Below are 23,876 nucleotides of genomic sequence, written 5' to 3'. Positions count from 1 at the left end.
TGCAGTCACCCTGATTTCTGATGCTGGTTCTCAGCCTGTGTTTACAGCTTCATTTTTTCATTTGATATTTGAGATTGCAGAAAGGCACAGTGTCAGCCACATCCCCTGACACTGAGGAACCAAGTGTGAAACTCCACATAGAAGAGAGAACTGGGATGAGCTGGTGTCTGGCTTTGTGTAATCCCACAGGAGGGGCTGGGAGGGTCACCTTGTGTCTTTTCCAAAATGAGAAGAGTTTCTTTCAGGTCTTGATAGCCTGTTTGCTGTCAGGGAGTTGCAGTCCTGCCATAGATCCTTGTTATGATTGGGGCTGCTGTGACTCCTTTGTTCCTCCATGACATTGTAATGTTGAGAGTTCATCTGGGCTCATCTGTATGGCTGCTTCTTCACCATCTTGACACCACACCCCGCAAAATAATGGAATCTTAGAAGAATTTAGGCATGAAGGAGCTTCCAGAGATCATTGAACCACAGAATATCCCAAGTTGGAAGCGACCTGTAAGGATCTTCAAGTCCAACTCCTAGTCATCATGCCTAACCCTTGCTCTCTGCAGGGCTGATGTCACAGCTAGAGCAGGTTGTGCAGTACTGCACCCAGTTAACTTTTGAAGACCTCCAAAATAGAGATGTTGTTGTCTCTCTGGAAACTTATTCCAGTCCTTACTCATGCTCAAAAGGAAGAGTGTATTCTGTATGCCCCATCAGAACTTCCCAGAACTTGTGCCCATTGCCTCTGGACTTTTCACCGAGCACCTCTGCAAAGAATGTTTTCATCTTTGTATCACCTCCCTTTTGGGAGTGGAAAACTTTGCAGTTATGTTTACATTTTTACCTTCCTGACACCTGACATAGGCTCAACCATGAGCAAGGCAGCACAACCAGGCACCTTCCAGGCTTGAATTCCACTTTGTGCCACGCTGCATCTCAGTGCCCTGCCCAGTGCCTGGTTTCTGGCCATCACTGTCCTGAATGTGTTAGAGCAAAGTTGTCCGTGAGTGCCATGAGATTTCTTCCTAAGCCTTGCAGTCTGTCAGTAGATGCTCAAGGATTAATGCACCTTTCTTGTGTTGCCAACAGAAAAGCAGTTTGTGCTGCAGAAAATGTAACTGTGAATGGAGCGTGTGCTTAAAAAATGTGATGCAGAGTGAGAACCAGTCAAACCTGTACCTTTTCCAGTGCCATTTCTCTTCATGGTAAAGTGGGCTCAGAGATGCAATTTGTATCCATATAGAAGTCATGGAATCGGTCATTAAGTTTGGAAAAGACCTCCAAGGTCCCCAAGTCCAACCCCAACCCATCCCACCGTGCCCACTGCCAACATCCCTCAGTGCCACATCCCCACAGCTCTGGCACACCTCCAGGGATGGTGACCTCCACCTCCCTGGGCAGCTGTGCCACTGCCTCACTGCTCCTTCTGAGAAGGAATTGTTCCTAATATCCAACCTGGTTATTGTTAAAACAGTCTGAATTCAGAGAACCTCTACATTTCACCACCTTTCACCACCTGTTTTAATTAGATCATCTTCTCTGGAATCTGGATTATTAGGTCACTGTTAGAGGTATTTTCACAATGGCAGCTTTTATATTTTCACCTGTATATAATCACCAACTTCATTGCCCTTCTTTGGTCACCCTCCAAGGCCTTAGTGTCTTAATAAATTATCTGATGATAATTTCTTGTGTGGCTGGCTCTGCTACAGTCCATTCCCTTACCATCAGAGATGTAAAGTACCTTGACAGCTGCTCTTGTCAAGGAATAAGTGAGTTCATTTGAAACAGTGGAAAACACTTAGATTTGCTGTTTGAAGTTGAACTTGTTGTTCTGTTTTTATGCAATAAATTCTAATAACTGCACAGTAAGTCATGAGGTTCCTTGAGATTTACCTGTAAAGGGTCTGTTGCCCCTTCTTCTTCTCCTACATGTTTCATTTTAAAGAGCAGCTCTTTAGTTTACCAAACCATGTATCCAGAACCAGCAAGAAAAAGCTGAGTTTAATGCATGTTTCTTCTTTCCCAGTCAAACCTGTACCCTACGGTGGGCCTCCAGACTCCAGGAGAGATAGTGGATGCCAACTTTGGGCAGCAGCCATTTGTGTTTGACATCGAGGACTACATGAGGGAGTGGAGAGCAAAGATTCAGAGCACCATTAAGCGGTTTCCCATAGGAGACAGGCTAGGCGAGTGGCAAGCCATGCTGCAGAAGTAAGTCACTATTCTTCTTGTGTTCTCTTACATCTCCATTTCTGTTTTCTTACGGCAGAAGCTGCATTTTGCTCTAATCTAACATGTGCTTTGCTTTCTCTTTTGTTGTTTAATAACTTTTCCTGTGTGAATCCTGTTGCTGCTTAAAACCTAAAAGATATTGGAGAAATTTTCAGCCAGTGTCTGCATGAAAGCTTGTAATAATACACATTGAGGTGAAGCATGGGGCGAAGGGCAGTGGAGAGGAAACCATAAATATCCTATCATAGGAGAAAGGTCAGGACATGAGTCAGCTGGATTCAGAATCAAAAGAGCAAGAAATATCCCTAAGCCAAAGGCTTGCAAACCCAACCAAACTGAAAATACAATTATGGCCACTTTCAGGTACATGAAGAACAAGTAAATCATCAGGAGCATAGTCAGCATGGCTTCAAAAGGGGAAGTCATGTTTGACCAACTTTAGAAACTTCTATGACTGCCCTGGTAGATGAGGGATGAGCAGTGGATATTATCTGCTTGGACTTGAGTAGGGCCTTTGACACCATCTCTCATCAGATTCTCACAGACAAGCTGCTGATGTCTTCATGCATGATGGTGGGCAGGCAGGGACGTGGATTGAAAACTGGCTGAGCCCAGAGGGTGATGATCACTGGTGCTGAATCTGGTTGGGGTCCAAAGGCCAATACTGGCTCCAGCCCTGTTTAACATCTTCCTTCCTTAATGTCTAGAATTCACAAGTGGATTCAACTAGCAGTTACCAATAATTGCTGGCCAAATAGTGATAACAGAAAGTCAGGGCCAGAGTGGAAAGAAAGAAAGAATCAGAATGTTGGGGTTCTTCTTAGGTCTTCCTGAAAGCCATGAGCTTCTTTGAGGTTGGGATTTTCTGTCTGTAAAGGAAGAGGGAGCTGTGTCTTGTATGGCCAGGAGACATGAATGGCATTACATGGCTTGAGCTCTTACAAATGACCTTTAGGCAGTTGTAATTACATAAATAAGTACTGTGTATACACTGGAAGTTCTTGTTAGGACCTTGGTTATGAGCTGAGCTGAGTTTGTTCACTGAAATTACGACTTCCACTGATTCTTTTCTGCAGTGGGATTACTTCATAGTGCCAATGCCTCTTCATCCATTTGTGTTTTCTTGTTTTCTAGTATGGTTTCTTCATATTTGGTTCATCATGGGTACTGTTCAACAGCAACTGCCTTCGCCAGGGTCACAGACACTGCAATCCAGGAAGAACAGACCTCAATAAGGAACAGACAAAGTAAGTCTCTTGGGTGGTCACTGCCAGCACATAGCATTCTGACTGTGTTACACTTTTGACTGCAGCATTGCTATCCAGGACAGAGGTAGTGCCACACTGGTGGAGAATAAGTCTCATCACCTAGGACTTGCACTGACCTGAAGTCATTGTGCTTCTGAGATTCCTTTGGATTTGGGTTCTTTATACAAACTTTTGCAGCAAGGCAGTTTTATTATGAGCATGGTTACAGGGACCCAGACATATCAATCTATTTGAACTACAACTCCCAGAGTTAATGAGTCTTTCAGTCCCTTTGTATTCATTTGGGTAAATTCAGTGGTCAGACACGGGAACAGACTTTGTAGAGAGCTGCCTTCTGCCTGCCAGTGTTTGAGAGGCATTAATGCTTTAACTTTTGGTTAGCCCTGAAGTGGGCATGCAGTTGGACTCAGTGATCATTGCAGATCCCTTACAATGGAACTATTCTAAATTTTGTGCAAGCTGTAGATGTCCTGGGTGGAGCTGTAGGTCCTGCTCATTGCAGGGCAGTTTGATTAGATGACCTTTAAAAGTCCCTTCCAGCTCAAATGGTTCTACAGTTCTAAGAAATGTATCTGCTTTGAATACTTCTCTTTCCTCCACAGTGGTTCATCTCTCAGCATTTAACCCCTCCTGACTCCTGTAGAATAAGACTTGCAGTTTTCTCCTGCTGCACTTCTGCTTTTTTAGCCGTTCTATTCATGGACTGAGAGCACAGGGTCACAGAACATTGGTTTGCTTTCTGCATTCTCCCGTTGAATGCAGGCTGCCCTGCCCTATGCATTTCCCTTTCCTTTGTGAACCATTCCTCACGTGGCCATCCCACATCAGGTGCATCATGCCCCTTTGTAATCGTCCCTCCATACATCACATGTGCTGAGCCAGCATTCGGTTGGTTTGGATACTTTGCTCATTACCTAGAATAATAGGAGCTGCTGCCCGTTGCTGCCTTTGTATGGTTAGTGCTGATGGGCTCTGCTTCCCAGGCTGTGCAGCCCTCACCCAGCTGGTGCTCTTGCTGGTTTGGGTCTCCCAGTGTGTGAGACAGCACGGTCTGGTCTTTGTGAGCACAGGTGATAAGGCAACCTGGAGGGAGGGAATACAGAGCTCTGCAGCTGGGGCTTAAATAAAGGTGTGAAGAGAGCACAGATAGGAAAACAAAAAGAGAGGAAGGTAGAAAAGGCAGAGACATCTGTGAAAGTTGCCAAACAAGGCAAAGATGAGAGCTGACAAAAGTAGCAAGATGTGGAAAGGTGTGTGCAAGGAAGTGGAAGGAACAGAACAGGATGAAGGAGACTGCTGCACAGATTGGTGTGAAAAACCATGTCTTTGGTTTCAGCTGTCAGTTATGACAACAAGCAAATAGACACTGAGAAGTGGGAGCCAGGCTGAGTTGTTTCAGATTGTTATTGGGGATTGGTAATGAGGAGTGCTGAGCTGTGCTCTGCATGGATCCAGAGGAGGGCCACTGAGATGATCAGAGGGCTGGAGCAACTCTCCAATGAGGAAAGGTTGAGGGAACTGGGCTTGTTTAGCTTGGAGAAGAGAAGGCTCTGGGGAGACCTCATTGTGGCCTTGCAGTACTTGAAGGGGGCGTATAAACAGGAGGGGGAATGGCTGTGTGTGAGGGTGGACAGTGATAGGACAAGGGGGAATGGTTTTAAACTGAGACAGGGGAGGTTTAGGTTGGATGTTAGGAGGAAGTTTTTCACCCAGAGGGTGGTGAGGCACTGGAACAGGTTGCCCAAGGAGGCTGTGGATGCCCCATCCCTGCAGGCATCCAAGGCCAGGCTGGATGTGGCTCTGGGCAGCCTGGGCTGCTGGTTGGTGACCTGCACACAGCAGGGGGTTTAGAACCAGATGATCACTGTGGTCCTTTCCAACTCAGGCTGTTCTATGATTCTGTGATTTGCAAAAATCAGCCTATTGGTGTTGCTGTGGCTTAAGCCTCCGACCCCTTCAGTCATTCATTGCTTGTCTGGTGGTCAGCCATATGGTAATGTTCCAAGCATGAACCAGCAAGAGGATGCAGCATGGAGTGACCCAGGGGTTTCCCCTCTGAAATCCTATCTTCCCCAGCATCCTCCTTCCTCCCATCCAGCTGTTGTGTCCTCAGTCTTTTCCACTGCTCCTCTGACTAAAGGAGTAAAGGCACAGAGCACCCCAACCCAGTGCACCCACTTCATCTTTCAGATGACCCAGGTGTTTCTGAGCTCCTAACAGATTCTCCCACATTTACACAGACTTTTCTTCATCCTAACCCATAATAAATACAGTGTGCTCCCCAATTCTCCCTAGCCCTTGTGTGAAGTGCTACTGGGGAGCTACTGGGTGTGACATACCTGAGACTTCTCTCTGAAATTCTTCCAGCCATTCTTGTTGGCCTGCCCTGTGTGTCAACAGGTTTCCTTTTACTTTCAGGAATACAGAAGCTAGTATTAGCAGGCCGAGTTGGAGAGGCTATAGAAGCCACCCAGCAGCTCTATCCTGGCCTCCTAGAACATAACCCCAACCTGCTCTTCATGTTAAAGTAAGTATGAATAGCTTTCTGCTCCCTAATGAAGCTGAAGGAGATAAGGGGCTGCCAGGGAGGCAGCACACCTTGGTCTGAATCCTGCCTGAGGTCCCATTGGTCGCCAGCATTTCTAAGTTATGGAGTAGAGGGGGGATCTCTCACTGGCAGTTTTAGTACCTGCCCTGAAAAACCCATCTAGTTTTGTAGTACCTGCAGAGGTGGTAGAGATGAAAGCATGTTAACAGCACAAAGGAAATAAACTTGCTTTTGGGGACCAAGAAAACTCCATCTTACCATGTGTCCTCACAGCAGGCTTAGCATCACAGTAATTCTCTTGGGTCCAGAGCAGCGCAGACTTGGGAACATTTGGTTAACTGGAGGAGTGTTTCTAAGCCCGTGAGAAATGTGCTGTGTTTTGAATTTGTGCAGTGTTTCACCTCTGATCTTGTGGCCCCATTGATGCTGAAATGCTTTTTCTCATCTTCTCTCTGCTTTCACTGGTGTTAGCCAAGGTGGAACATCGTGTTGATAATACTGGTGCTCCCCCAGGCGTGGGGCTGAAAAGAAGGGTGACTGCTGTTATAGTGCACGTCTGTCTCAGTATGGTTCTCAGCATTCATTAGCATCCATGTGGCACTATATGAACTCTCTCCTGCTGTAGCATCATCAGAGCACTCACAGTGCAAATATACCAGGAGTCTAAAACGGCTCTTTGGAAGCCAAAGAAATAACTCCCATCCAATTCCTAAGACTTCTGCAGGCAGTAACTGAGGAAACATCAGTGCAGAACATGCTGGCTGTCACGCACCCTTTTCTTCTTCCTTCCCATGAAATCAGGTGTCGGCAGTTTGTGGAGATGGTGAATGGGACAGACAGTGAAGTCCGTTGTTTCAGTGCACACAGCCCCAGATCCCAGGACAGTTACCCTGGGTCCCCCAGCTTAAGTCCCAGACACGGATCCAGCAACTCACATGTTCATAGTACTGGTAAGTGCTTTTTTTTTTCTTTTTTTTCCTGTCTTCCAGTGAAAAGAGCAGAAATTAAAGGTAGACTGCTGCACTGTGCATCACCTGCTACTTTCCGTGCAGTTTACTATGAAGTGCTCCTTTGCCTTATGTTACTTGCTTTCCATTAGGGCCCCTCCAGTCTGCAGAATTCAGTCCAGAGCCCCAGCGAAGTTGCACTGCTGGCCAGTTTAGCACAAAGTTAGGGGGATGCATTGCATGTGTGCTGCTTCTCCCATGGACTTACCTTGCAGTGAAACTTTAGGATTTTAAGTAGAATGAACAAGGTAAACCAGGACATCTCAAGATACTTGTGTAGGTAATTTCTGACTGTGGCGTTGAAGGTCAGTGCACAGCCCCTGAGAACAGCTTGAGCTGTTTCACTGAGCCTTGAGCTGCTCACAGCTGAAAGTGTGTTTTGTTTTGGTGAATCCTGTGCACGTGGGAGCTGGTTCTGCCAATATCTTATTTACAGCCCATTTCTGGCACTTCCTTAAGCTTGCTTGTTGATGGTGAACAGTGCAGTTCTTTCCACATTGATTTGTGCTTTCTCTAAACCCCACGAGTTTAATATTGCTGGATAATTAAGATCTTTGGTCTTTTGCTTTCTTCTTTTGGGGCCTACTTGACAAACTGTTGATTTCAGAGTAGAGTGTCAGCGTCAGTCTGGTCTCATTTTTCCCATCCTTCTTAACCTTCAGGAGCAGATAGCCCTACCTGTAGCAATGGAGTCATGTCCACAAAAAGCAAACAGAGCCACAGTAAATACCCAACACTGAGTTCATCTTCGTCATCTTCCTCCTCCTCCTCCCCCTCATCTGTGAACTACTCAGAGTCCAATTCTACAGATTCTACCAAATCTCAGCAGCACAGTAGTACGAGTAACCAAGAAACCAGGTATAGTTTTTTTCCTTGTAGGTCCCTGAGGAGGGTGAGGTGGTGGGAGAGGGTGAGGTGTTCTCTCTGAAGAGCATCTGTTCTGCTCTTTTTAAACAACAGAGTAACTCTTCCTATCTACAAGGTCTGCTCTGTTCCCAGCAGAGATAGACCTGTTCCAGTTCCCTGTTCTGGCTCAGGCTTGCAGGTTCATTTCGTAACAGAAACCCATTTCATCAGTTGTCTTCAGAAGGCAGCAATGATTTTTACTGCACTGAATTAAACCATCTCGCTTCCTGTAGTTTAACTGGCACCTCTTTGTGGTTTACTGGCCATTACTGGGCATCATTTATCATGTGAGCTTTTCATTTCTTCCCTGAGGTAAACATCTGATTTTTCTTTTAACCGCAGCGACAGCGAGATGGAAATGGAGGCTGAGCACTACCCCAATGGAGTCCTGGAAAATTCATCCACCAGGATAATGAATGGCACCTACAAACACGAAGAGATCCTGCAGACAGATGAATCCAGCATGGGTAGGGCCTCAAGCAGGAGAGGCAATGGGAGATAGAAAGAGCAGGGATCAAGAGTTGAAGTAGTGGTTGGACCGTTTGGGTTTCTTTCCCAGTCCTGGTGAATGAAGTTCTCGAGATACCAGTTTCACCAGGGAAATAAATCTGTCTCAGAATTGAGACTAGGTTTGACTTTTCATAGTTGTGCAGTAGTGCTGGTGATACTGTGGGCCAGGGAAGGCAATAGGAGTCAAAGGTTTGTTCAGCACTGGCTGTGAATTCCAGCACAGAGCAGCCCAGGCACTTCTAACACCTGAAGAAATGAACTGAGCTGAAAGACTGACTGATTCCCAGCTACAAAGGGGCTTTGGCTCGGTGTGGTCAGCTAGGACTGTCTTGCTTGTGGGTGCTTCAGCCTGGAGGGAGATATGAATCAGCTACATTACCTCCGAAACCTGGAATTCCTCCAATTACTGGTGTCTTATATTTACCAAATATTGGAAAGTTGGTGGTGTTTTGGTATCTCTGACTGAGACCAGAGTTTGTTAGACCAGGTTTTCTGTGGTGTGTGGAGTACCTTACACACATGAAAGGGTAACGCAGCCGGAGTCGCAGGTTCCCGTGGTTTTACCAGAGGACTTGATGTGTCGGTGTCCACAAGCATTAAACAGAGTTCAGGGCTGCCCTATGAAAAATCCACAGCCCCCTGTTGTGGTGCAGGACTCAGAAAAAGCCTCTGCTTGGATAAACAGCATGTAACTGCTCCTGAAGGGGAAGGAAGGAGTTATGGCTAAGGAAGGGCAGCATGCCTCACAGTGAGCAGTGGTGGGGAATGAGACAATTCTTTCTTCTCCCCTGCCTTTCTTCTAGAAGACAGCTGTCCCCAGAGGCAGCTCTGCGGAGGGAACCACGCAGCCACCGAGCGAATGATCCAGTTTGGACGGGAGCTGCAGATGCTGAGTGAACAGCTGTGCAGAGAATATGGGAAGAATACAGTGCACAAAAAGATGCTTCAGGTAAGCCTGGGCTTTATGCTGCCTCACAGCAGTTCTCTGGGCCAGGACTGGTATTGTGGGTTTCCTTGTAGAGCTCTGGGTGTTCCCCATTTCTGCAGCAGGTGAGGATGAGGGGGCCTACATGGGGGTTGGAGGATGAAAGTCAGTGAACCCAGAGTGTCTAGACCCAGTTATCAGTACAGGAGAGAAGAAATAAAGCTCCTGCTGCCTTCCAGGGGTAACTGCATGGTCTTCTTCCCTCCCGGTAGCACTCTGCCTGCCTTCTTGTGCAGAGGGGAGAGAGCACTCTCTTTAATCTACTGTCTTGATGGCCCAGTGCAGTCCCTTGCTGCCAAGAAGAAGCAGGAGCTGTCACATTGGTGATGGCAGGAGCTGCCCCAGCAGACAGATTTGGCACTTTTCCTGTGTGTTCACAGCCGTGCATGACCTTACTGTACCTTTCTGTTCTCTCACACAGGATGCATTTAGCTTGTTAGCTTACTCAGACCCTTGGAACTGCCCTGTCGGTCAACAGCTGGACCCAATCCAGAGGGAACCTGTGTGTGCTGCTCTTAATAGTGCTATTTTGGGTAAGACCTGGTTCTTACATGAGCGCTACCTGCTGGACATACCACTACTCACAGGTGCTGTCCTGTAGCAGGCAAGCCTGTGAGAGTTAGGAGAAATTAGGAAGTACTTGTCTTTAGCTTTTGCCTGTCTTTGTAATGCAGGGGACTGGAAGGGCAGGGCTGTAGGGAGGTGGGAATAAAGCTGCAGAGGATGGGTGCTTCCAACCTGGTCTTGTTTTGGCTCCCTTCTTTGGGTCTTCCTCAGTGCTGCTTCCAAGAAATCTCCGTAGGAGAATTTAGCTTACCAAGGAGCCAAGATCTTTTGGATGCATTTTCCTGCCCCTCTTCTTTCTTGTTCTGAACACACCTTAATCAGTTTGCTTGGCACTAGCAAGGCTGTTTTCCATGCTGTTTGGGTTGGCAGAGTTTTGACTGGCACAATCCTGCTTTCTGGGGGGGAATGCAGTTGCTCTTTTGCAGCAGCTCACAAATGCAGCAGGTTCCCACAGTGTTAGCTCTAAATTAGAGGGGACCATAAATCCCTCTGACCTTTGAGGCCATGCTGAATGCAGGCAGGCTCTGTATTCCCTTTGAACATATGTATCTGCATGTTCCCATGGTGTGGGTTGCTTGGTGGAGCTCAGATACCTGGCTGCCTAGGGCCTGTGGTTGGACTCAGGGCTGGGTTACTGGTGAAGACCCACTTGGTGCAGAGGTCTGGGTATATGTTGGTTATCTTCAGCTAGAAAGCCAGCTCCTTTTCTTCTGATGAGCTTTGCTCTTTGTATCAGCACATACCTGTGGATCTAGGTATAAGCAGTCTCTGTATCCTCCAAGCTGAGTGTTCATGGCTGCTCTTCCAGACACAAGCAATCTTCTTAGACAGGCATGTTCTTTGGCCCAACAGCTTGTCCTTTATTCTCCTATCTTGAACCTGGTGTAGGAAATGTGATAGCTTGCCCTGATGGAAGTCTTGCACTTGCAGTCAGTGAGCTGCCTTTCCATTGCTGACCGTTCTGCCATCTCTGGCTACAGAAGAACCCATGGTGGAGTAGAGTGAAGTGATACTGGGGTTATAACCTGCCACCAATCTGCAAGAAAGGAGAATTGAGTGTGCCAGAAGGAGATTTAGGAATTATCTTCTTGGGAAAGGAACTGCTTGATGGGCAAACCCGTGAGAGTTCCTGTTCTGTCTGAGTAAAGGAACAGACACATTAGGATTTGGGAAAGAGGGTCCCTTTCCTTGACAGCCGGCATGGCCAGGGCTGCATCGGGGGGCTCAGTTCCAGCCACTGTTTGACCAGTGCTTGGAGAGCCCAGATAAGGCTCTTATGGATGTCTGTCTCCAGAGAGAAATGAAAAGCAGTGTCTGGACATCCTCCGATGCACATCTTAACTACAGCAGCTGAGGATTCCCTCTTGCAAACCTAGCAAAAATGACATGGAAAAAAGTGGTGATCAGTGAGTTTGTCTAGATCGTGGACTAGATTAACAGAAGGGGAGAGGGAGAGCAGCTGCCTCTCCCTTAGAGCTAATTTCTCCCACCTTTCCTTACGCTTCCATGCTCTGATCTCTCACACTTTGAGGGTTTTCTGGCAGACACAGAGGCGACACTGCCATTTTCTTGCCATGGACAACTTTGAGAAAGCTGCACTTTCTAAAAGGCCCCGTTGACTCGTGTCCCTGTGGGTGGGCAGGTCTGGGTGGGGTATGCTCAGGAGTTCCTTCCTTCTAGAGCCAGGGATGCTCGGCCTGGTGCCCAGGAGGGGCCTGCAGGTGAGCCAGCATGTGGCCAAGGCGCCTCTTCTAAACAGATTTCTCTTTTTGCCCCCGCAGAATCTCAGAACCTGCCAAAGCAGCCCCCGCTGATGCTTGCCCTGGGCCAGGCCTCGGAGTGTTTGCGACTCATGGCTCGTGTGGGCTTGGGCTCCTGTTCCTTTGCCAGAGTAGACGACTATTTGCACTAGCCACCAGAGCAGGATGGAGCTGACATCGTCGAGTGCTGCCCTTCACCCTCCGTTGCTGCCACTACAACGCCACCTCGTCTGTAGCCTGAGCTCCCACCAACACCCCCTCTAGCACACACACACTGCCTGTGACAGGATCTGTTCCCTCACCACGTGGCCATTCCTGACCCAGGAGTGACTGGCAGACCTGACCTGTCTCCCCGCCACCGCTGCGGCTCCGGCGGCACTCAGTATTTCGCTGGTTATTCTAATGTAGCGCCTTCCAATGTAGGGATTTCTCTTTGTTTTGATTTGAGTTGTTTCTCATGGATCCACCAGTATTTTATCTGGAGAGTTTTGCTGAGCTGGTTTCTGCTGATTCACGGAGGAAGCTCGTGAAGTTGGTGACGCCTTGTTCTCTTCTTCCCTCCCTCCTCCATCCGTGCACACGCAACATCATCTTCTGTGCTAGCTACCTGAACTCTTCTCGCAGTGGCAGTTCAGAGGGGTTATTATTATTATTTTTTTTAATTTTATTTGAATCCTGTTTATTAAAAAGGTCTCTTCCACCTCCACAAAGTCACTGATGTATTTATTGCCCAGAGGCTTGGGCCCAGCCCCGCGCTTCCTACATCCCCGCAGTGAGGTGCATCCTGTCCTATGCTAACCATGGGAATTGGATTTGGAGGAACTCGGTCTTTCCTGTCTCTGTGATTAGGAAAAACAGAAGATTTGGCATTGCCTTTGTCAGTGGCCACACGGTAGAAACATCTCAGCCTCTGAGAAATGGGTAAATCTGGCAGCTAGAGGGATAGGGCTAACCAATGTGAAGTCACCTGCTATACTGATGGAAGCAGATGATGGTAAGGAAGAGCTGTGGATGCTGCCAAGTTGGGCTGTTGGTTTTTGTGCTGCATCACAAAACCCCTGTTTTTATCCATAGAGAAGTGCTCTGCTGCTAAGACTATACAATAGTATTTACTGAATGATCACTGCTACATTCTGTTGTTTTGAGGTTACTGATTTGAAGTGTGCTCGTCCTTGCAGGGTGCAAATGCTCAGATCAGGCTGCAGGTTAGGACCAGTGCTATCTTTTTACCCATTTAGAAAGGAATGGCAGTGTTTCTTTGAGGAATAAGAATGCAATTTTAGTTCCAGGTCCAAAAGTGACCAGCAGGGATCTGTGGGTGAGTAACCTCCAGGTAAGATGGGCATGGTAATGTGTCACTGCTGCGGTCCAGGGACTTTGAGTGCTGCTAAGGCTTTGGTATTCAAACCATCTGCCAGCAAGTGTTTCTAAAAGTGTATTTTGTACTGGTGTGCCATGTGAGGAAGAAAGTCGGTGTCAGAACTCTGCCACTGAGCTGAGAGCTCTGAGAGTTGACTGCATGTACAGATGTGATTTGGAGTCATCCCCATCCCTGGAGGTGCCCAAGGCCATGGGAGGGCTCTGAGCAGCCTCTGGGGCACCCAGCCTAGCGCAGGGGTTGGGGCTGGATAGGCTTTAAGATCCCTTTCAACCCAACCATGCTGTGATTTGCTGCTGGAGCATGAAGTTTGCAATAAAGGCAGAGCAGGGGACCTGGTGGCTTTCCCATTTGGATGATTCCTGTGCTGTTGGCTGTCATTTAGCTCATTGCGGTCTCCAGCAGTCAGACTTCTCTTCCATCTGTGCAGCAGCACCGTCTTTGTCTCCTTCTGAGTTTTCTGTTCCTTCTTTTTGGGTTTTTGGTTCCTTTTAGTCAAACCTCTGTCATGGCTCACTCTTGGTCTCCCAGTGAAGCTGTGCTGAGTGTCCCTGGTGGTGGTAGGGCTGGATCACCTCCTGCCATCAATGCTGTGCATCGTGCAGCCTATAGAACCGTGGTTCTATGTGTAAAAGCCTCCTGGGCATTGAGTTCTTGTGGTTGCTCCTTCATGGTTTGCATTTTGGAACCTTGTTATGATATCAGTGAGAGTTGATTTTTGGGTTGTTGCAGTCATTTAAAAAAAAAAGTAAGTAGAATGAAGGTCTTCAATTTTGAGTATGGCTACAACATAAGTAGAGCCTTCATAGAAGCTCAGAAATGATTTTTAAAAGTGATTTGGGCTTTCTCATTTCAAGTGCCTCATGCTTTGCTGAGAAACAGATGAATGAGGGAGGGAGGCCTTAAGAAAGGCTGAGACTCAGCTTTGTCTGGGCAGCCCCTCAGAGTCACTTCTCCATCGGTAGAGCCATAGGGGTGACTGTGTACCACCAGCAGGACCTGCTGGCATCTCTTCTCCTGGGGACGGTGACCAGGACTCAGCCCTGCCCCCATATGGTTATACTGGACACAGGACCTCCATCCCATGAGGCTGGCTGGCGTGGAGCTTGTTCTGCTCACAGCTCAGGATAAGTGGACATGGTGAAAATCTCCTGTGCTGCATCCCTGAGTACATGATGAGCTTTGGTTTGAGACCAGCGAAGCAGTTGTTTTTCTGAGAACTTCTGAGAAATGGGGACCTGCAGGCTCTGGTGAGCACTCAGCTGCACTGACCTGAGCTGAGCTCCAGGGGATGGAGGTGTGACCGATGGAGATGGTGACCAACACAAGAATGGCCCCTTCCACAAGCACTGCTTCTTGTGGTTGTGCACACCCAGATTATCCCTATCTGCCCAGTTCCCTTCTGGTTTTGTTGCTTTATCATATTTTGATTATTTCTTTCTCACTGTTTCTGCCTGTCTTCCAGCTGTGCCCTGATCTGTCTCAAAGTCTCATTAAGGCATCATTACCATTTCTTGAGCTTTGTTCCCAAGACTCCCTCGAACAACTGCCAACAACCAGAGCTGATTTAATCAGCCCTGGGAGGGGGGGGGGTCCAATTTCCCATTTCTCCCCATGGGCATGAGGCACAGGGAACAGTCAAAGCACGCCTTGTTGGGTTGCTGTGGTGCTGCTGTGCTTTGTTACCAGTCTTGACACTCAGGTAACACCACATTGCAGAGGCTGACAGAGGGTGTGTTGGTGAGGCACTGGGGGTCATGGCCCCACCTGCTCCCCATTGCCCTTCCTTGGATTTGAAGAACAGGAGCTCCTTTACCTCCAGGAGGAAGGGAGGCTTCACCTCCTGCACACAAAGCAGTGGGATTTGCACTCACAGAAACATTCCTGGAGTCCATGCAAACCTCTCTTTGCATGCCGAGTCCCCCTATGGGCATCGTGGGACTGCTGTGACACACAGACCCCTCTGTGCTGGTCTTTGGTCGTTTCCTTTCCCTGTGAGCACCAACGTGGAGAAAAGGAGAAGCCAGGGCAGATTTGAGGAGAACAAGGATGAGCAAGAAAACGTTCAGCACAAAAGTGTGGTCACTCTTTCAAAGGACATCACATAGGTGAACGCTTCCATTAGGATGCTCCCACGCCGTGGCTCTCCAGCCAGGACCCAGCAGTGCCAGGCACGGAGTTGCCTGCAGCACAGTGAACTCAAAACTCAGGTATGAACTGCTCGGCTGGAGCTGGGGAACGAGGGCTGCAGGGGGGCTGCAGCAAAGCAGATCACCACGCTTGTCAGCGCCGTTGGAGGGTTTCCTCCTCTCTGGCACAACGTCGGCTACGTGGACGTTCCACACATTGTGCACGTTGGTTCAGTCTAAGCGTAGTAGTTGTGAATTAAGTTATCTGATGCTTCGCATGAAAACTTCAAACAAAGAAAAAAACAACCAACAACAAAAAAGGGGGGGGGGGGGGGATTTTAACTGAGAAAAGCCTATGAGAATATACTGGAAATGTGGCAAAGAAATCAACATTCTGCTGTATATTGACAGAATTATTTTTATTAAAATACACATCCATGTGCAAGTGCTTGTGTGGAGCCGAGTGCTTTGTGGGGCTGCAGAAAAATGGGCCCAGCTCACAGGGAGCTCCGTGCCTGCAGGAGCTGCTGGTGGGGCCTGGGGTTACAGAAACTGACACAACAGCCCGAGGTAGAGGCACCAACTCTGAATGCTGGCACAGATGGAGGGGGGAATGGTGCCAGATCCTGCAACCACATCACAGAACCACAGAATGGGCCAGGTTGGAAGGGACCTCAGGATCACGAAGCTCCAAAGCCCCTGCTGCAGGCAGGGCTGCCAACATCCATCTCTAATGCTACGCCAGGCTGCCCAGGGCCCCATCCAACCTGGCCTTGAACACCTCCAGGGATGGACGGGGCATCACAGCCTCTCTGGGCAGCTGTTCCAGCACCTCACCACTCTCACAGTACACAACTTCCCCCTGACATCCAACCTCAATCTCCCCTCCCTCAACTTCAAACCATTTCCCCTTGTCCTGCAGTTACCTACCCTTTTAAATAGTTGATTCCCCTCCTGTTTATAGACTCCCTTTAAGGCTGCAGTGAGGTCACCCCCCCCTGTTTTCATATCACAGGGTGTGCTGCAGCTCCCAGGTGGTTCGGGGGCCATAACAGCAGGGGAGCTGAGTCTGGATCTGATCCCAGGTCAGGAGGGGCAGGGACTGAAGGCAGCACCCAGCTTCTACACCAAGATCTACACCCAGGGGTGGATGGGGGACCCATGTGAGGTGGCAGTGAGAGGGAGGGTGGGATGGGATAAGGAAGGGCAGGGCTTCTCAGAGAAGCAGAGAACAAGAAGAGAACAAGAGTTCCTTGAACTTATGTCTGTATGGCTTCCCTGGAAGAAGAAAGGAGAAGAAAAATCAAATGTGCTGATGACACTGTTATGGAAGAGGTGGGCAGCAGCCCATCAGACTGGCGGCCCAGCACAGAGCTGGCCACGGCACTACCCAGAACCATCAAAGTTATCAGCTCCCAGCACAGCTTTAAGGTCATTTCTAGCTCTTCCTCACCTTTCCACAAATTCCAATGCCACTTTTCTTATGGAAAAGGATTCCGCAGGCAGTTTTGCTCCCAGGTAACAGCAATAGAATGAGAGGTGGCAGCCTCATGAGGTGCCAGGGGAGGTTTAGGTTGGGTACGAGAAACAATTTCATCTCAGAATTAGCGTGTGTGGCCGCCCAGTGACAGCATCTTTGCAAACACACCTCATGAGCTCCCCTGCAGCTCCCTCCTCTGCATCTGCAAAGCAGGGCTGTGCACAGCCCTATCTCTGCAAAACCACTGCTGTGACTCGGATTCGAACCGAGGTTGCTGCGGCCACAACGCAGAGTACTGACCACTATACGATCACAGCTGCACATGGGAGGCAGTGCACAGGATTGAGCAGAGGGAGGAGAGAGCCCATGGGCTGGCTCTAGGGCAAGAGCATTGCAGAATACTGCAGCTACTTCCATTGAATCTGACATCGATCTGTTAGAATCACAAAAGCAGAAACAAATATTTCACCAGTTTTCTGTTTTTGTTGTTATTAATTTTCAAACAAAGCAAGTCCTGCTACAGATAAATACCAACTCTATAATACATTCTGTATCTGTCCCAAGGCAATTCCTGTTCATTCAGTGCATCCCAAGCGGATCAAAAGGTTGGACTTTATTCCTTATTGGGGTTGTAGGAGCCATCTGCTTGGACTCCATGCTTTTGTCCCTCCCAGAATCGCTCCGGGATCTCCTCATCCTTGCAGATGCAGATGGTCCCTCTGCTGCCTTGCCCTTCTGCTTCCCTGGGGGTGATGCAGGGGAAGGAGGTGCTGAGGGATGGGGACTGCAGTCACATCCCTGGGCTTAGACTGTGGGCCATGGCCTGCAAGCCAGCCTCCATCGCCTGGATGATCTGCTTCCTTTTCCATTCAAGCATCCTAATGGAGGCTGTTGGAGCAAAGCCCTGTCCACAGCAATGGCACTGAGCACACACTGCTGTGCAGGCCATGTTGGGCTGGGTGCAGGCCATGTTGGGCTGGGTGCTGGACTTCTGGGCCTGTCAGTTGCTCTCCAGGGCAGCCCTGCTGCTGTCCTGCCCCAGCACAGCTCACTGGGATGGCCGCTCCATGCCAAGGTGCTCCCCATGGCACTGCAGCTTCATGGCACAGATGTGGAGCTCCAGCATCTCACGCTGCTCCTCCAGCATGAAGGTGCTCTCCTGGCTGGTTAAGTACACAGGCATAGGTCAGCTGTGCACTCTCAAGGAGTGCTCTGGGCAGGCAGTGCATGCCCCAGAATCACTATGTGGCCTCCCATCCTTGTTGATGCAACGGGAGTCCATGGTCCTTCCGCTGCCTTGCCCTTCTGCTTCCCTGGGGCTGATGCAGGGGAAGGAGATGGGGATCATCATCATCATGGCCTTGATTTTTGACTGCAGAATGTGGCCTGCAGGCCAGATGCCAGCATCCAGATGATCTGCCTCCTTTCCCACTCAGGCATTCTGATGGAGGCTGTCAGGGTGATGCTCTGTCCATGGCGTATGCTCAGTGCCTCAGAGCACTGTCCTTTGGGCCCTGTTGGCCCAGGTGCAGGAGTTTGGGGCTTCTCGCTTGCTCTCCAAGGCTGCCCTGCTCCTGTCCTGCCCCAGCACAGCTCACTGGGATGGCTGCTCCCTGCCACACGCTCCCCACAGAGCTGCAGCTCCTGTGTGGATGTGGAGCTCCAGCATCTCACGCTGCTCCTCAGGCATGAAGGTGGTCTCCAATCTGGGGAAATATACAGGCACAGGTCAGCAGTGAGCTGCTGGGGAATCCACTGGGCAGGCAGTTCATGCCACGAGCTGCTTCCACGAGGCTGCAGAGGTCCTTTGGAGTTCACATGGCCTCTGGAGAGCTTTTTCAAGGAGCACTGCATTACCCCAGAGAGGCATTTCAGCTCTACCTGGAGGCATTTTCTGGTGGTGTGAAACATGAGTTTCCTGCATACCTCCTTCTTCAGCTGCAGCTTGGAGCGAGGGACAGGCACTGCAGCATGGACACATCTCCTCTCCCTGACTCTGTACCCACATGAACCCACTGGCACAGTCACAGCCAACAGTCTGCCAGTCCTGCAGACACACTGCCTGTGCTTGGAAGGGCTGGAGGCACCACAGGAAAGGGGAGAGGCCAGAAGGGTCCTTCTGCCTGAAGGTCAGCCTGCTCTCTCTTGGAAAAGACAGCTCCAAGGGATGAAGTTCCCTGGTGCTTGTGATCCAGGTGCTGGTTCAGGTGTGTGTGTGTGACTCCTGCCATTCCTCCCCAGGGTGCTCTGCTGCCCAGCCCTGACCCAGACCTTGTGGATTCCACCAGCTGCGCTCACCAGGGAGTCTCAGGTCCCAGACAGCAACAGAGAACATGGCACCACCAGGGCCAGGGACTGCTTGGTGGGGTTGGGGTCCTCACACTGCCTCTGGACTTCTATGTCCACCAGGTTGGTGTCCACCTCCCCCTGCAGCCAGCAGCACTGCCTGTGCTGCAGCAAGATCTGCCTCTGCACTGGGCAAACCAGCTTCAGCACAACAGGGTGGCGATGCAGCAGCACTTCCTCTTCCTGGGATTGATGCACAGTTGCGGGCAGAGCCCACAGGGCAATTGCCAGAGCATTCTGAGCTACGTGCTTCTTTAGAGCCAAACTGGCTTCCAAGCCCAGCTTGAATCCGGAGCAACAAGACAGACTCCTCAGGGACTCTTCCATCAGATGTCAGAGGGACATTGCTGAGAATCTGGTCTTCAGCTCAGGGGCCACATGCTTGCTCACATGGCTCAGATGCTGCTGTGCATCTTCACCATCTCCACCATCTCCTCCATCTCCACCATTGCCATCTCCAATGACCACCCTGTGGGTACAGAAGCCTCTGTTCCCTGCAGCTGCCCCCTCTGCATTTGCAAAGTGCTGTCTGTGCACAGCCTGATCACTGCAAAACCACTGCTGTGACTTGGATTCAGACTGAGGTTGCTGTGGCCACAACACAGACTGCTCACCATTATAGAATCGTGGCTCCACACTGGGAGGCCTTGCACAGACTAGAGTAGAAGTAGGAGAGCGCGCCAGCTGCAGCCACTGCACCATCCCCTCCCTCCAGCATGGAACAGGCCACCCAGCCCTGCCCTTTCATCTGGGTGGCAGCTTCAGCTGGGCCTGGATGCTGCTGCTGGTGTCTCAGCAATGTGGATTGGGCTCTGATGCTGCTTTGTAGAGCTCTGCAGAAGTTGGGGTGGCAGCCAGGGACTGCAGCTGCTGCAAAGAACGATGTGCTGGGGATGTGATGCCAGGAAACAAGATGACATGTAGGGATGAGAGTGTAATTCAGCAAGTATACATCCAGAATAATTCCAGCCAGGGCTGCATTATGCGATGGATGTGCTCAGAGCCTCTCAGTCCACTGTACTCCCTCCCTGCCCAGCCCACATGAGACCCACAAGGCTTCAGGAGGCAGTGAAGCCTGAAGAAGAGCATAGACTGAGAGAGAAAAGGACACCATCCCTCTTTAGTGTGTGAAATAAACCTTTATTTTGGAGCTGTGTTCTGCAGGTGGGAGCTGGCAGGGCTGCAGCACCTGCAGGGCTCTGGGGAGTCACTGTCAGCATCGGGGACCTCCGCAGGAGGCTGAGTGTAAATCTTCCCATCAGGAAGCTGTGATCCTAGACTCAGGTGTCTGCTCTGCATCACACAGCTTGAGGTTCCTTCTTTTTCTGAAGATTCTTAATTGCTTTCTTCACCCAAGGTGCGTTTGGTTTTGCACAGACCTTGATCCCACCCTTTGTCTCAAACCTGCCAAAACGAAAGGCCAAGGTTGGTGGGAAACAGCCATCAGCACTTGCCTTGCTTCTCCCCTCCTCTCTTCTCTGCACACCTCTTCCCTTTTCTCTTTGTCTCTACAGCAGGCACATGGTGCTCTATGAGCAGGCTGTCCTGAAGCCTCTAAATCCCGTGCACATCCTTTGGGAGCCTCTTTAGACTCTTGGCCTTATAGCCTTGCCCCAAGTGACCAGACAGTCGTGTCCTCCCCTCTCTGTGCTGCAGACAGCCACTCTGCCACAAGCCATCCTTTAGATGGAGGCCATGCAGATTTGTCACCAGATGGAGTGGAGGGAAGGCACACATACAGCGTCCCAGGAGACAGCACGGTGGTAGGGGAAATTGCCAGGACTTACACAATTGCTTTCAGAAGACAGTCACTGGAAGTCTCATAGAAATTCTTCAGCACTTCGAACCGGAGTGCAGCTTTTGCAAGTGTGAAACAGCATTCTGAAGGTGCATATGGGGCTGGAGAAGAGAGAGAGAGAGACTGAGAATGCAGGCTTTGGAAAGCAAGTCTTTCAGACCGATCCCCGTAAGAAGGCTGATGCACACAATGTCCCCCAAATCCTGCAGCTGCCACCTTTAGGTGAGCTCCTCCTGCAGCAGGATGGTGCCCCACCAGCCCCATGCTGAAGCCACCAGCCCAGGCTGTCCCATCCCAACCAAAGCCCTCGGGGCTGCCCTGTCCCCGCTGGGCTTCCCCATCCTCCCCAGTGGGACATCCCCAGCCCTGAGCAGGGCTCCGGCAGCCTCACCTGTGGAGCTGTGCTGGGAGATGCTGAGGAGCAGCAGGAGCAGCAGGAGAGGCTTTGTGCTGAGCATTGCAGCTGTACGTGGGCTCTTCCTTACTGCAGTGCTGCTGTGCCTCTCCTAAGGAGCTCTGTTATCTCAGCAGGGAGCTGCTGCAATTTATCCTCTCCAGCACCTCCCCATTTTTGCTAATTTTCCGATGAATTTCTAGTGAAAGCCCTGTGTGTTTTCTTAGAGCCAGGGGATTTACGTGTCACGTGGCAGCTCTCAGACTGCAGACAGAGATGATCCCTAGAAAGAAAGGACAAACGGACTCAGGCCACTTCTCTGTAAGTTGAATCTGGCCTGTGGGAAAGCCACAAAGCTGGAAGTGAAATCCTCCTCTACAGAAGCAGAGAGCAAAGGCCTTCAAAATCCACTGCGAGTGATTTTGTGGTGACAAGAAAGGCAATGCTGTGTTTTATACACAAAGAAGCATTTATGAGAGCCAGAAAAATGTTAAGGAGAAAGGGTGGATAGACTGGAGTCTTGCTTTTGAACATAAAAAATCCCCCCTCCATAATGCAAGGGTGCAAGAACACCTGGGGCAGATGAACTCTCCCTTGTAGAGTGGTCTCCGCTGCTCAGTCTGCATCCCATAGCCACAAGCAGAGATCAGAGCAATGCAGGAGCAGCCTCCCCACGTCGGGGTTTCCTGTGCCATGTTCCTTCCAGCTGCCCCACCCCAAAGGAAGCTCATGGCAAGAGATGCCATCAACTTCTGTGCCATTGGGACCTAAAGGATGAACTTGCCACTCTTTCAGTGCAGGGATTTGGGCTCAAAGTTTGCCTTTCTGGTGTCCTTTAGGGCCAGAACCTAACAGCAGGTTGGAGATGGTCAGTAGATGCAGAGCAGGACACACTCCCACTATGAGCCCAGGAGCAAGAACCTGTGAGCCCTGAGCGTGCAGCCAGCAACATGGGGATCCTCATCCTTCAGTAGGGAAACAGAGCCACAGCTTGGGGCACCACATCACTGCCTGTGCTTGTATCCTGCTGTGAGCATGCATGTGGGGATGGAGCTTGATGATCTTGGTCCCTTCCAAGCCAAGCTGTTCCATGATTCCACGCGTCTGTGCACATCTCCCTGTGCAGAAATCACTTGGAAGGAGAAGATGCTGGATAAAATTTGAACAGCTGTCAGGGGTCTCCAGTTGGCCAAAGCATTGAGGAAACTGTCTGCTTCTTTCTTCATTAATAACTCTGCAAAATCACACAAAGGGCAGAAAACATCCAAAGCAACATTTTGTCAGCTCGTATGTGAAGGACCCTAATAGGGAACCTTGAAAAACCCAGCAACCCTAGGAGCACAAGGTAGGCTGGACTAAAAATTGTGTGTTTCTAAATAGGTCATATAACTCTATATACAACAGTGCTGTTCCTCTTGTCTTGTGTTCAACCCAGCGACTCAACATCTCCATGGGCTGCAATGAGTTCCCAGTGCTTCTGATCCCCAAAAGCATCTTTTCATCCTCCCACAGGCTTTGTGAGTCCTTCCTTCCCTTCTCAGCCATTTCCCCATCTCTGATGGGCCCCAAGCAAGAAGGAAGCATTTTGGGGACTGGTAGGCATGACTTTGCTGCAAGCTCATGGCACGCTGCAAGCTGGGCTGGAGCTTTCTCAGCCAAGTGTGCAAGGGAGGACTGCAGGCACAGGGACACCCACACATGGCTCTGGATGGAGCAAACCTGAGGAAATAAGCAAAATGAAGCAGGATCTGTGCTTGTTTTTCTGGCACTGCTTCCTCTTCCTCAGGTTTTCAAGTCACCCCTATCACAGCTGAACAATGCACAACTCCCTGGAGATGCCTGATGTTTATTCTTGAGGGTTTTTTTGGAAGGAAAAGGCTGGTGTGCAATCATGAACTGAGGGATGCTGGAAAGTCCCGCAGTTGGCTAACATTCCCTTTCCTTTCAACAGGCAAAGGAGAATTTGCTTATTTACATGAAAAATAAACAACATTAATAATAATTTGGTACTATGGAACATGGTTAAGTGGGTAATATTGGTGCTAAGTGTGCAGTTGAACTAGATCTTGGAAGTCTTTTCCAACTGTGGTGATTCTATGATTCTGCAAAAGGAGGAAGAAGGGAGCTTGGGGACACCTCAGGTGCAAGGTTTGCCAGCACCTGTATCACTGTGGGGAAGGATTTGGGCATAACAAGCTCAAATGGGGTCTCAGCAGATAATTGTGCTCTGCTGGAAAAACACTGTTGGGAGCAGCCATGCAGTTGTCACAATCCTCTGTGGCCCAGGCTCTGTTTTGAATCATGGCAGCTCCTAGGGACTGGAAAGTTTTAAAGGAGGAAAGCAAGAGTTCCTCCCAAAGCCTGCTTCCTATGGTTGGACTCTGGGGACCACGAGTGCTGAAAGCTGGGGATCCACCAAAGCACATCCTGTGCAGAAAGTCCTGCCTGGAGCCATAATACACTGAGGCTGCAGGAAGGACGTGTCCAGGAGCCTTTCCCCAGAGGATCATCTGAGCAACTTGCCGCCACCGGCTCTTCCGTGTGCCCCAGAAGCCGGGAAGTCACCGCAGCCAGGCA

The 23,876-nt window shown here is 49.8% G+C and overlaps 2 protein-coding genes and 1 non-coding gene across 4 annotated transcripts in view; 1 reads left to right on the top strand and 2 right to left on the bottom strand.

Annotated features, from left to right (window-relative positions):
• RANBP10 (RAN binding protein 10) overlaps positions 1-12,484 on the top strand; it is a 54,441-nt gene extending 41,957 nt beyond the window's left edge. Inside the window, exons 6-14 of one of the 2 annotated variants that reach the window (XM_052686160.1) lie at positions 2,018-2,202; positions 3,358-3,470; positions 5,910-6,018; positions 6,841-6,989; positions 7,709-7,904; positions 8,295-8,419; positions 9,269-9,411; positions 9,869-9,980; positions 11,796-12,484. In XM_052686160.1, coding sequence (XP_052542120.1) covers positions 2,018-2,202; positions 3,358-3,470; positions 5,910-6,018; positions 6,841-6,989; positions 7,709-7,904; positions 8,295-8,419; positions 9,269-9,411; positions 9,869-9,980; positions 11,796-11,926 — 1,263 coding nt within the window. In that variant the 3' untranslated portion in view covers positions 11,927-12,484. Of the gene's footprint in view, positions 1-2,017; positions 2,203-3,357; positions 3,471-5,909; positions 6,019-6,840; positions 6,990-7,708; positions 7,905-8,294; positions 8,420-9,265; positions 9,412-9,868; positions 9,981-11,795 lie in introns of both variants that reach the window. The other variant, XM_052686159.1, reaches the window with a different exon arrangement.
• A 4,522-nt stretch (positions 12,485-17,006) lies between these two features.
• Positions 17,007-17,078, bottom strand: TRNAH-GUG (transfer RNA histidin (anticodon GUG)). The gene has a single exon. It is a non-coding gene; the product is annotated as a tRNA-His (tRNA).
• Positions 17,079-20,237: 3,159 nt separating this feature from the next.
• Positions 20,238-21,510, bottom strand: CCL17 (C-C motif chemokine ligand 17). Its single transcript, XM_052686187.1, has 3 exons — positions 21,297-21,510; positions 20,895-21,006; positions 20,238-20,511 (listed from the first exon to the last, which is right to left on the bottom strand). The coding sequence occupies exons 1-3, from the start codon at positions 21,361-21,363 to the stop codon at positions 20,406-20,408; spliced, it is 285 nt and encodes a 94-aa protein (XP_052542147.1). The 5' UTR covers positions 21,364-21,510; the 3' UTR covers positions 20,238-20,405.
• Between the last annotated feature and the right edge of the window lie 2,366 nt (positions 21,511-23,876).

Source organism: Tympanuchus pallidicinctus, unplaced genomic scaffold (genome assembly GCF_026119805.1).
Source record: "Tympanuchus pallidicinctus isolate F22 unplaced genomic scaffold, pur_lepc_1.0 scaffold22, whole genome shotgun sequence".
NCBI lineage: Eukaryota > Metazoa > Chordata > Aves > Galliformes > Phasianidae > Tympanuchus > Tympanuchus pallidicinctus.
This window is presented reverse-complemented; position numbering and strand designations above follow the sequence as displayed.

Coding starts and splice junctions, on each gene's coding strand:
- CCL17 (XM_052686187.1), bottom strand. CDS start 21,363: ATGCTCAGCACAAAGCCTCTCCTGCTGCTCCTGCTGCTCCTCAGCATC. Junction 21,007..21,296: donor CTCCCAGCACAGCTCCACAG/GTGAGGCTGCCG, acceptor TCTCTTCTCCAG/CCCCATATGCACCTTCAGAA. Junction 20,512..20,894: donor TGTCTTCTGAAAGCAATTGT/GTAAGTCCTGGC, acceptor TCGTTTTGGCAG/GTTTGAGACAAAGGGTGGGA.